Raw genomic sequence first — 12305 nt, 5'->3', positions numbered from 1 at the left:
TGGTTTCAAATGTGATCACCATTGAGCAGAGTCCAGTCCTTATCCTTAGAAGATGGGTCTCGTCACAGAACTGGCACTGGCTCGAGCTTCGGGGATAACAGAGGGTTTGGTGCCGTGGACTGAGATGTGTTGGCAGAGCCGGGCGGGGAGGACCACGGAACTTTATACAATAATGTTAAAACTCATCTGTGCATGAGGTGAAGCTTTTTCAGGCATCAGCTGAAGACCTTGGAACGAACCCCCAGAGGAACTAAGGACCTTCTGCTCTAAGTGCAAGATGCATTTCTTTGAGCATGCCTTCTCTAACATAATTGTGTGTGTTAAATAAAAATTCCAGAACAAAACACTCATAGACTCATAGACTCATAGACTTTAAGGTCAGAAGGGACCATTATGATCATCTGGTCTGACCCCCTGCATGCTGCAGGCCATAAAACCGTCCCTACCCCTTCCCTGGACTCTGCTGTTGAAGTCCCCAATCCTGTTTTTAGTGACTTCAATCGGCAGAGACCCTCCTGCTAGAGATCCCTGCCCCATGCTGCGGAGGAAGGCGAAAAACCTCCAGAGGCTCAGCCAATCTGCCCTGGAGGAAAATTCCTTCCCGACCCCAAATGTGGCGATCAGTAAGACCCCGAGCATATAGGCAAGAGTCTCCAGCCCGACCCCGTTAGCCATTATACTATTTACCCACCATTGCTTGGCTTTCCTTGACTACTATGTTTTACCATTAAACCATTCCCTCCATAAACTTATCTAACTTTATCTTAAAACCAGACAGGTCCGTCGCCCCCACCGTTTCCCTCTGTAGGCCGTTCCAATATTTCACCCCTCTGACGGTCAGAAACCTTCGTCTAATTTCAAGTCTGAACTTCCCCACGGCCAGTTTGTATCCATTCGTTCTGGTATCCACGTTAGTACTAAGCTGGAATAATTCTTCTCCCTCCCTTGTATTAATCCCTCTAATATATTTAAAGATAGAAATCATATCCCCTCTCAGCCTTCGCTTTGTCAGACTAAACAACCCAAGCTCCTCTAGTCTCCTTTCGTACGACAGCTTTTCCATTCCTCTGATCATCCTAGTGGCCCTTCTCTGCACCCGTTCCAGTTTGAGTTCATCTTTTTTAAACATGGGAGACCAGAACTGCACACAGTACTCCAAATGAGGTCTCACCAGCGCCTTGTACAACGGAAGCAGGACCTCCTTATCCCTACTAGATATACCTCGCCTAATGCATCCCAAGACAGCATTGCCTTTTTTCACCGCCACGTCACATTGTTGACTCATAGTCATCCTGCGGTCTACAAGAACCCCTAGGTCCTTCTCCTCTTCCGTAACTTCTAACCAATGCGTCCCCATCTTGTAACTAAAATTGTTATTAGTCATCCCCAAATGCATCACCTTACACTTTTCACTATTAAATTTCATCTTATTTCTGATACTCCAATTCACAAGCTCATTCAAGTCTCCCTGCAGGATATCCCTGTCCTCCTCCGAATTTACAACGCCTCCCACCTTCGTATCATCCGCAAATTTTATCAGCCCACTCCTGCAATCGGTTCCGAGGTCAGTTATAAATAAATTAAATAAAATGGGTCCCAAAACCGAACCTTGAGGCACTCCACTAGTAACCTCCCTCCAACCTGACAGTTCACCCTTTAATACAACCCGCTGCATTCTCCCCAGTAACCAATTCCTTATCCACTTCTGGATTTTCATATCGATCCCCATGTTTTTCAGTTTAACCAATAATTCCTCATGGGGTACAGTATCAAACGCTTTACTGAAATCCAGGTATATTAGGTCCACCGCATTTCCCTTATCTAATAAATCCGTTACTTTCTCAAAGAAGGAGATCAGATTCGTTTGGCACGATCTGCCCTTCGTAAAACCATGTTGTAATTTATCGCAATTGCCACTACCCTCCAGGTCCTCCACTAGTTTCTCTTTCAGAATTTTCTCTTAACACCTTGCACACTACAGATGTTAGACTAACAGGTCTGTAGTTACCCGGATCACTTTTTTTCCCTTTCTTGAAAATAGGAACCACATTAGCTATTCTCCAGTCTAACGGGACCACCCCCGAGTTTACAGATTCATTAAATATTATCGCTAACGGGCCTGCTATTTCCCGCGCCAATTCCTTCAATATTCTCGGATGTAGATCGTCCGGTCCTCCCGACTTAGCCCCATTAAGGCGTTCAAGTTTTGTTTCTACCTCGGATACGGTAATCCCCCATCCCGAGTGCCCCTCTATAGTGGTGCTAGTATCCCTAATACCTTCATTGGCCTCATTAAACACCGATGCAAAATATTCATTAAGATATTGCGCCATGCCTAGATTGTCTTTAATCTCCTCTCCGGCAATAGACTTCAGCGGTCCCACTTCTTCTTTCTTTGCTTTCTTCCTATTTATGTGGCTGTAAAACCTCTTACTATTGCTTTTAATTCCCCTCGCTAGGTCCAACTCTACACGGCCTTTGGCCTTTCTCACTCTATCTCTACATTCTCTGACTTCACTTAGGTACATTTCCTTACTGATCCCTCCCCTCTTCCACTCTTTAAACGCTTTCTGTTTTTTCCTAATCGCCCCTTTGAGTCGGTCGCTCATCCAGCTCGGTCTAAATCTCTTGCTTAGTAATCTTTTTCCCTTTTTTGGAATACAGGCCTCCGACAGCTCATGCATCTTTAACTTAAAGTAATCCCAGGCTTCTTCTGCTTTTAAATCCATTAATACGTTTGCCCAATCCACTTCCCTTACCAGTCCCCTTAGTTTGTTAAAATTGGCCTTTTTAAAATTATAAACCCTAGTCTTTGATTTAATTCTGTTACTCCTTCCATGTATTTTAAACCGAATTAGCTCATGATCACTGGAGCCCAAATTGTCCCCTACTACCACTTCCTCAACAAGGTCCTCACTACTTGCTAGAATCAAATCTAAAATGGCCTCCCCCCTCGTCGGTTCAGTTACCACTTGATGGAGGAATTGATCAGCAAGCACTTCTAGGAACATCTGAGCCCTGTTATTGCTACTAGCGTTTGTTCCCCAATCTATATCCGGGAAGTTAAAGTCCCCCATAATTACACAGTTTCTGTTAGTAATTACTTCTCTAAACACATTAAATAGTTCCTTATCCATATCCTGGGTCGATCCCGGCGGTCTATAGCACACTCCAAGCACTATCCCCGGAGAGGCTCTAGTAGTCCTATTACCCAGTGTGAGTATTGCCCAGACAGACTCTGTGTTATCTAATCCATCCACTATTATTTCTTTACAGTTTATTTCACTATTGACATACAAGGCCACCCCCCCACCTTTACCCTTGTTCCGGTCTTTCCTAAACAGCGCATACCCCTCCATACCTGTGTTCCAGTCGTGACTGCCATTCCACCACGTTTCCGTTATTCCTACGATATCCGGTTTCAGTTCCTGGACCAAGAGCTCCAATTCCTCCATTTTGTTACCTAGGCTTCTGGCATTGGTGTATAAACACCCTAATGTATGTCGTTTAGCCCGTCTCCCATTAGCAGCACTATATGTTGCGGGCCTCCTTGTGTCCGTCCCCCCTGTCCTTCCTATGTCCAATCTCATCTCCCCGGCTATGTCTCCTCTCCTTTTACTCACCTTTTCCATACTGGAATCTGGCGTGGAGATTAACTGTGCATCTCCCAACCGTCTCCCCAAACTTCCTAGTTTAAAGCTCTTTTGATTAGATGAGCCAGCCTCCCTCCCAGAAGTCTATTTCCTTCCCTACTCAGGTGAAGCCCATCCCGCGAGAACAGGTGTCTGTCCCCGAAAGCCTCCCAGTGGCCATACATCCCAAAGCCCTCCTTATAGCACCACTCCCTTAGCCAACTATTTATTCTCACAATCCTATCAGCCCTTTGCTGCCCTTCCCTCGGAACGGGCAGAATCCCATTAAAGATAATCTGAGCCTCTATCTCCTTGAGCGTCTTCCCCAGCCTGGCATAATCTCCCCTGATCCTCTCTAACGAGAACCTAGCCGTGTCATTCGTTCCCACATGAAGGATTATCAAGGGGTTCTTACCTGCTCCTTTTAGGATCCTTTTCAACCGCAGGTCCACATCGCGTATCTTTGCGCCCGGGAGACAGCACACTCAACTGCATACAGCTCTCCCCCGGAGAGAAGATGAGAGAACAAACACAAGACAGGTGTTAGTAACTTTGCTTAATGCCCTCCTGCTCGGTGCTCAGGTACTATGGGGTTGAGCACAGCATAAGAACCTGAATAGAATAGAATTGCAGGGGATGATGCAGGTCAAGACTCAGGTGCATTGACCAAAGCTCTGAGGGAGAGACCCTGGGACTGGAATTGCAAGGGGTGCTGAAGGTCAAGACCAAGACTCATCAGCAAACATGTCTGGAGGCCCAGCACTGGGCTAACATGTGCTGCAGCTCAAAACTGTTGAGGTGCATTAGCTGAGTTACTACAGGGTAACAGGCAGGATTAGAACAGCAGAGGTGAAGCACAGGTAGCCTTGAGGCATATTGTCAAAGCTGGGGAGGTCGGGGAAAGCTTACACGGCAACTGGCTGGCTGGCTGGCTCTTGCTGGTGTGATCAGTCCCCTGTTTTCAGGGACACTAAAATATGCCAGCTACATAGACACATGCTTGCCCATAAATTTAATTTTAGGGAGGAAAAAAGTCCCTAAGTGATAAGAGGCTGCAGCTGTCTGTTCGGAACGATGCTGTTAATGGCATAAAATATAATGAATCCATTTGACTTAATAACTGGAACATAATGGCTGATGTTATATGACCCACTTAGACAACAGCTTTCTCCTCCTCCAGTTAATGCATTACCAAGTAATAAAGTGTGCACTATGCCGGGCCTTCCAGCTCCTGCTACTTAACTGTGAAGCTGCTAGTGGGGTGAGGGGCTAAGCCACCGTAGCAGTGTGCATGGCAGAGTCAGCCCATGCTATTACCATGGGCGTCTCAGCCACAGCCCCTGCTCTCCCTGGCATTTCTGTTATTTTGGGTTGATTTCACATGCACCACCAGAGTGGGAGTATAATATACACTCTCAGCAAAAAAAAAAAAAAATCCCTGAGTTTGCTGTGGTTAGGGTGGTGTTTAGTGAGCACTGAGCATTACGGGAACACAGCGTAACCAGATCCCCCACAAAGTACTAGATAAATATCTTGTCCTTTGTTTTGTCTCTCCTGGGAGAGAGGTGAGGAGGCGCCGTTCCCTGAGAAAGCTCTGCAAATCCTCCTTTCTTGGCTGCAAAGAAGGTCGGTGAAATCCTGGATTGAAAACATGCAAAGGCATCGCCCCACCAGGCAGGGAGAGAATAGTCCTTCTTTATAAAGCCATGGTCCAGCTGCACCCAGAATACTCTCTTGCTAGCAGAAAGAGCTTGACAGATTGGAGGGAGGTCAAAGAAGAGCAGCAAAAATGATCAGGGAGCTGGTGTGATTGACTGATTTCTAAAGTCAGATTTAAGAGAGCTAAATACAGTGTGTTCTCATCCCGTTTCCCCTCGGTCCTACACTAAATAACCCTTTTCTCTGGGTTGGTAATAGTATTAGTAGGTTTGAGAGAGAAAATGTTGGCTGACTATCTGGTAAAAGGGTTGTGACTGGGAGATCCTCTCCCAAGCCCGGTTGCTTGGGATTCTTAAAATGAAACTGGACAGAGCTCTAGAAAATGCCCTGTAGAGTGCAGTCACGCATCAGCTCCTGTAAAATGGCTCATCCATCTGAATAGGTTATTCCCATCTGTCTTCTATGAATAACCTTTTCCTGCCAGTCTCCTCACCCCAGCCACCATGCTCCAAGCCAGACAAAATTGGATGGGTTTCTCTTTGGAGCCTGTTCTTCAAATTGCCGTTAAGAATGAGCTGTGTGGCTGAATATATCGCCTCGATAGTGCTCCCAGCCCCTCCCAGCCTGGTGGAAGGCAATGAATCCTCTCAGTCTCCTGCATGGCAGGGCCATGCATTAACCACAAGGCAAATGGCCCTTGGTTTCCATCCTCCTAGGACAAGCTGTGTTTTTCTGCCGTCATTTCCAATGCTGTAAGAGTGGAACCTTCTCTGGGCTGGGGGTGGTCACTTTACCAGGGTCTGATTGATTCTGCATAGAGTACAGGGAATGGAGTCCTGTGAACAGCACTTCAGTGGAAATGTTGCCAGCAGGAAACCTGAATAGTCTCCTCCACCCACAATCTCCGGAGTGGACAGTTGTTTCTATATCCCATTTCTGATGATGGCTGGCACGCTGTTTCGATTCCTTGTCAGGCAGTATCACCCCCACTGCTTGGTGGCTCTGCCTGTCCTGACTGTGGTGCTGATCAGTGCAATGGCAGGCCTAGGGTTGCCAACCCTCCCGGTTTGCTGGAAGTCTCCTGGAATTGGGCTCCATATCCCATGGGCTACTGAAGCCAATCCGGGAAATTTTAGGCTGCTAAAAGTCTGGTGGCGCAGCGGGGCTAAGGCAGGATCCCTATCTGCCCTGGCTCCACGCCGCTCCCTGAAGTGGCCGGCATGTCCAGCAGTGGCTCCTAGGAGGAGGTGCGGCCAGGGGGTCTCTGCATGCTGCCCCTGCCCCAAGGGCAGACTCCGCAGCTCCTATTGGCCGGGAATGGGGAACTGCGCCCAATGGGAGCTGCGGGGGCGGTGCTTGCAGAGCTGCCTGGCTGCTTGTGAGCCTAGGAGCCACTGCCAGACATGCCGCCGCTTCCGGGAGCCGCCTGAGGTAAGCACCACCTGGCTGGAGCCTGCACCCCAAACCCCCTCTTGCACCCCTGCCCCAGCTCCCTCCCGTACCCAAACTCCCTCCTGAAGCCTGCACCCCAACCCCTCTGCCCCAGCCTGGTGAAAGTGAGTGAGGGTGGGGGAGAGGGAGTGATGGAGGGAGTGGGGCTGGACGGAGTGGGGGTGGTGCCTCAGAAAAGGTGCAGGCCAGGGGTGTGACCTTCGGCAGAAGGCGGGGCAAGAGTGTTTGGGTTTGTGCGATTAGACAGCTGGCAACCCTAGGCAGGCCTGTTTTGGGAAAGGCTACGGGGGCAGAGCAGATAGGCCAATAAATACTCAGGTCTGCCTCTGGGAGCAGCCTGGGGTGCTGCACGCAGGGCTGTGTTCCTGATGCAGGGGCAAGCTGAGGTTGTTATGATTTTGTTCGTATCCTTGTCTCAGAGCCCTTTGAGGGAGGATTGTGGATATGAAGCTGAGGATTGGCTGTCAGTCATACATCAGGGTGGGCCCTGCTTCCAAACCTCCTTCCTGTGACATGTCACTTTGTCACCCCCCCCCCCCAACAATGAGCACTGTGCAGCTACGTGTCCCCTTTGCCTAAATCTGTATTACAGAGCCCTAGCCAAGTCTGCCTCCCCTCCAGCCTCAGCTGGGCTGAGACAGTAAGGGAAATGATGTGTGTGCTATTCTAGACACCATCTCCTCCACCTTCTGCAGAGACCATTACATTATTGCTCGCGCTCATTCTCTCTCACCCGGCGAGTCCCACTTCTAAAACCTGTGTTGCTGCAGAAGGCTTCCTGGGAGGGAGGGGGACAGATGCGGTGCCGCTCATTAACTCCAGCCTCCACACTTATTATCTGATAATAACACTATCAAAAGCTCTCCAGCTCCTGCTCGAGGTGTTTGTGGGCTCCCCTTCTGCCACTCAGACAACCTCTTCTTGAGTAGCAGTTGCTCAGCAGAGGGCTTATGAGAGACAGAGGACTCTACAGATTTGTAAAGTGCTGATGGGCCCTATGGTCCCAGGGCCCTGAACCTAACCAGAAGCATCAAAGCCAGGCCCTATTGCCCTGAAAGACATGAACTGCTTGACTCGCTGCACACAGGACAGTGATGAGCTTTGGGGAGTCTCAGCCAGGCCTTAGCTAGAAGGATGGCTATTTTGATGGGGAGGCAGCTGTTACAGGGACTCTAAGGATGCCCTGGATGGTGGGGGTGAACAGTTAAAATGGCAAAGGTAGCCTGGATTGCAGGTCAACATCTGCTTACTCCCTTTTGCACCCTGCCATCTTACCCAGAGATGCAGCAGCTGAAACCGGAGGCTGTAAGTGACTTACTCCATTCTGGTGCATTGCGACATTCACTATAGCGCTCGCCACAGTTCTGTGCATCGTGGTGCCTGTTTCTTCCAGCAGCCTTTCCTGTATTTGCCCGGCTGTTCACACACACTGAAGGCCGCACCTCCAAAATCCTTTCAGACTCTGGGACTAGTCTCTAGCTTCATGTTCTCAATCTCTTTGTTTCATTCACAGGCTCTGATCCAGCTGCCACCCTACATCTCTCAGTGTGAGGAGGTTCTTCAGTTCTTCGAGACAAGACCCGAAGACCTGAATCCCCCCAAAGAGTAAGTTGGTTACAACAAGCTAGTGGGGTTGCTCTGCAGAATTGCTCTGGTGGTGGTCGCATCCCCGCTGCAGATAAAACCCCCTTGATCACTGTGACATTCAGAAGACGCTCTGAGATCCATGAACAAATCACCAACCTGCCTGTGAATGTAATGTTCAAGAAAGGTGCTGGTTTGAGATCCCTGGAAAATGAAGTTCTTTGTTTAGTCAAAGAACCGGGGCCATGCAAGCTTTTTTCACTCTGCTCCCTACCAATGCGTCTCAGCCCTCCCCTGGAATGTCCACTGCTAGTAATGAGGTGGAAGCGCTTTCTCCAGGAGCCACTGAATCCTTGGCCTCAGTGCTGAGCTTACAGCCCAGATGCCACTTCATGCTAATAGTGATACTGTTTTTTCTGATACAGTCACTTGGGAAACTCAAATTCTTTTCCTGTAGGAACTGCCAAGCAGGCATCAGACAGGAGCGACTTCCAGTTATTAATGATCTCTGCCTAGAGAGAAAGACTCTCCCTTTGCCAGTCCCCTGAACCATCCACAACAGTCCCTGACTCTTGCTTTCCATTGGAAACAAGGAACATGTGCAGAGATTCTTGTGTGTCTTACGCAACCCTGTGTAGTTCCTAGTCTTGTGACTATGAGCTACTTGTTCCAGCCCCTATTAATCACCCAAAGCATAAATACAAACACCAGCTTCCCTCTCTGTCCTGTTGCTGTCTCTCCTTAGATTGTGTATGCAGCTCTACCTAAGGTTGAGCAATGGAGGAAGATTGACTGATTGTGCAAGAAAAGGCAGTAAAATAATTTGACATTGTTTTGCATTGCATGGAGGATGGGGGGGATTAAAAGGATTTTGTTTTTCTCCATGAAGGAACATTGAGTTTTGCACGTCTCCTGTTAAGTGCTGTGCTTGTTCCTTTTGTAACTTCCCCCAACCTTTAGCTTATTTTTTTCTTTTTCTCCTTGGCCTCCTGTTTTTATTTTCTTGTCCTGTCATCATTCCTTCCCCAGCCAGCAGACACTTGATTAGATTGGTCTGAGGGCCCCAGAGTCCATTAACTAATAGCTTGCTGTCAGCTGGCATTCCCATCCAGCCTGCCCAAGCTATTGTTCATCAGTTAACCTTTCACCCCTTCGGTCATCCATCAGCTAATGGAGCAGCATGGGAGTGAGTGAGAGACCTAAGAAGACTGATTTGCATGAGCAGTATCTCATGAACATCTAGGAGTCTGCGGCGGCAAGGGGCTTGGGATTCCCAGTGTTCCTGGTGTTGGGAGGACGGGGTGGTCTCTGTGATTGTTCCAACATTGACAGGTCCTATTATGGACAGTTTATAAATAAAGTCAGGATTCTCTGGATGGTGTTTGGTTGTCAAATCCACCCAGTGAACCTGTTGGTGAAACATGCGCACAGATGGTGCCTTGGGGGAAAGAGAGGGAGTGAGGATTGTCATCCCCCTTTCTTCTTTTATGCACCCCATTATCCACCCTGGCCTGATCTGTGGGTTATGAACTTGGCATAGGGTATGGAGGCTGTCACAAAAACAAGGGGCCAATTCAAACATATAGAACCCCAGGACACACATCTAAAAAAAGTTGAAACGGTGTGGGGTGGCAGATCCTTAAAAGGAGCTTTGTCTCCCACGTTAGCGCCCAAGTTGACTCTGCTCTGGAGGTATTGCTCCTGCAGGCCTGGCATGTAAAGATCTCTCCCCTGCTCCAAACTTTCTTCTTCTCTGCACCTGATGTGTGCTCATTTGAGGGAGCTAAACGGGAAGGAAAACAAAGGGACTGACTGAAATGTAAACAAAGCTGTGTGCTTTGGTGTTGGGGCCAGGCTAAGACTGTACCTTGAGAGTGTCCTTTACCGTGCCCTGGTTTGTGTGTCTCTCTCAGCACCTATACACAGCCCCACTCACATGTGGCACACGCTGCATGTGTTTGCTTGCATTTATAAAGGCTTGGCTGTTGCAGCAAGTGCCAGATTAACTGCTCTTGGTGCCGTGCAGTTTGGGAGTGAGATTGGAGTCGTGCCGCATTTTGAGCTGTTATAGAATTAGCCGACGCAGCATGGTCGCTTCTCCCCGTGTGCTGTCCTTTCATGGGGAGGAGAAGAGGGCTTAACAGACCTCTCTTGTCAGTTTTCCTCCAGCAGTGAGCTGCTGTGGTGTCTCAAGGACATCTCTGTTGTGTTTCATATCCCAGCCTGAATGCTCCAGGGTTATTATTATTATTATTAGCTACAATTCAAAATGTTAATGAATAAAAGTCCTTGAGGGTCTCCTCTGGCGAGATTGGTGGGAGCCATTTCGCCAGCCCGACGTGGACAGGCTGCCAGGTTGCCAATAGCGATGTAAAATCAGGGACAGACGGCTGGGGTGGATCCAATATAGTGGTGTGCCTGGGGTTTGGCCGGATGTCATCATTCATAAAAGAGATAAATACTTTCTCTGGGAAGTTGAAAGGGAGCCAGGCCATGAAAGAAATAAGAAGGCGGCTTTTTATGCAGTGGCAGCTGGGAGGCGAAAAATGGATAGGTCAGCACACTCTGTGCCAAGCAAAGCTGTCATTCTGGTGGCACCACTGGCCCCCTGATTGCCTACCCCCTTCCCTCTGCAGCCTCTGGCTGACGGAAAGTCCCCTTCTGCTCTCATTAATGGCTCGGCGCCTGTTCCTGGTCCCATGGCAAAACTCACACTTACTTCAGTGGGAGCAAGGTCTGTTGAGAGGAGAAGCTCTGGTGTCTTTGGGGCTGCATGTGTCACCTACCTTCCTGGTTCTCTGAGCAAAGATAGAGATCCCCCTACTTCTTACCACCCACAGACCTGGAGCCAAATTTTAGGGCGGGTGTCAGCAGGTACATTTCCATGAAGCTGGATCTCCTCATGCTAGTGGTGAATTTAGTCACTGCAGAGGGTAGCATTTTGGGATGGAAGGAGGTTGTGTGGCCATCCCTCCATCTATCTGTTTGTAGCCTCCTGTAGTTTGTGCTCCTCTTGTTGCTGCCTTTGGTGAGTCCGTTCTCCACCTTCAGGAGTTGCTCCTGAATCCCCTTAGGCCTCTTCTACATGAGATATTTCTTCCATACAGTTTCCCTTGATTGCTACCAGTGATGCAGCTCCAGCAGTGGCAACTGTAATGGGGACACTAATGTTGACAGGCCCCTGGTGGCTGCCAGCCACTAGCCACTGTTTCTTCTAACCCTTCCTTAACCTGTGGCTCAGACCCTCGGGCCTGCTCTGCACACACGATCCCGTCGCTGGCAGGAGCAAAAGTGGAAAATTTCATGAGTGGGAAAAAGAGGCTAGTGTAGAAATGGCTTAGTGCCCATCTCTCTCTCCCTCCATTTCTTCCAGTTTGACACTGGGACAAAGCCTGAAGTGGAGCCTGGTGCATGTCTAATAGTTTGGAGGAGGTGAAGCGATTGAGTTTTTACCCCAATGTGCTAGCTGCCTCCTTCCATACCATGGAGGGACCACTCCTAATGGTGAGAAGGGAGTTGAGTCCCCATTGCCCATCCCGTACTTGGAACCTCTGGACTGAGACCCACCTACTTATTTCACATACGATTCTGCCCAGTGAAATGAGTGAAGGAATGGTGGCTGTAGCTCTGGGTCCCACAGGATTGGTTGGGGCTGGGAGGAAGACCCAATCAGGACAGAAGGAACTAATGTGCCATGACAAAATAAACGCTTTGCAGGCCTAGCAGCACATGGATTATAGGGAAGTGGGTTTTTCTCTCAATTGTTAGGATGAAAATCCTGTTGAAACTGCAGCCCTCAAAAGAGGCAAGTCATTAGATTCTTGTGCCCGACATGCGCCATGAGAACTGTGATGGGGGGTACTTGGGGGATTAGTCTTTCCTCATTTGAAAGAGCTTTCTGGTGGCATAAGAGAGTTCCCATAGTGAAGCTGGGAAAGTCCTGGGCAAGAAGCCATTGGTGAGTTAAGGGATTCAGCT

General features: G+C 48.8%; 1 protein-coding gene across 2 annotated transcripts in view; it reads left to right on the top strand.

Annotated features, from left to right (window-relative positions):
• The window catches only part of SH3PXD2B (SH3 and PX domains 2B), a 127793-nt gene that overhangs the window by 79803 nt on the left and 35685 nt on the right, over positions 1-12305 (top strand). For both annotated transcript variants that reach the window (XM_054038117.1, XM_054038115.1), the window contains exon 5: positions 8257-8348. In XM_054038117.1, coding sequence (XP_053894092.1) covers positions 8257-8348 — 92 coding nt within the window. The remainder of the gene's footprint in view (positions 1-8256; positions 8349-12305) is intronic.

Source organism: Malaclemys terrapin, chromosome 8 (genome assembly GCF_027887155.1).
Source record: "Malaclemys terrapin pileata isolate rMalTer1 chromosome 8, rMalTer1.hap1, whole genome shotgun sequence".
NCBI lineage: Eukaryota > Metazoa > Chordata > Testudines > Emydidae > Malaclemys > Malaclemys terrapin.
This window is presented reverse-complemented; position numbering and strand designations above follow the sequence as displayed.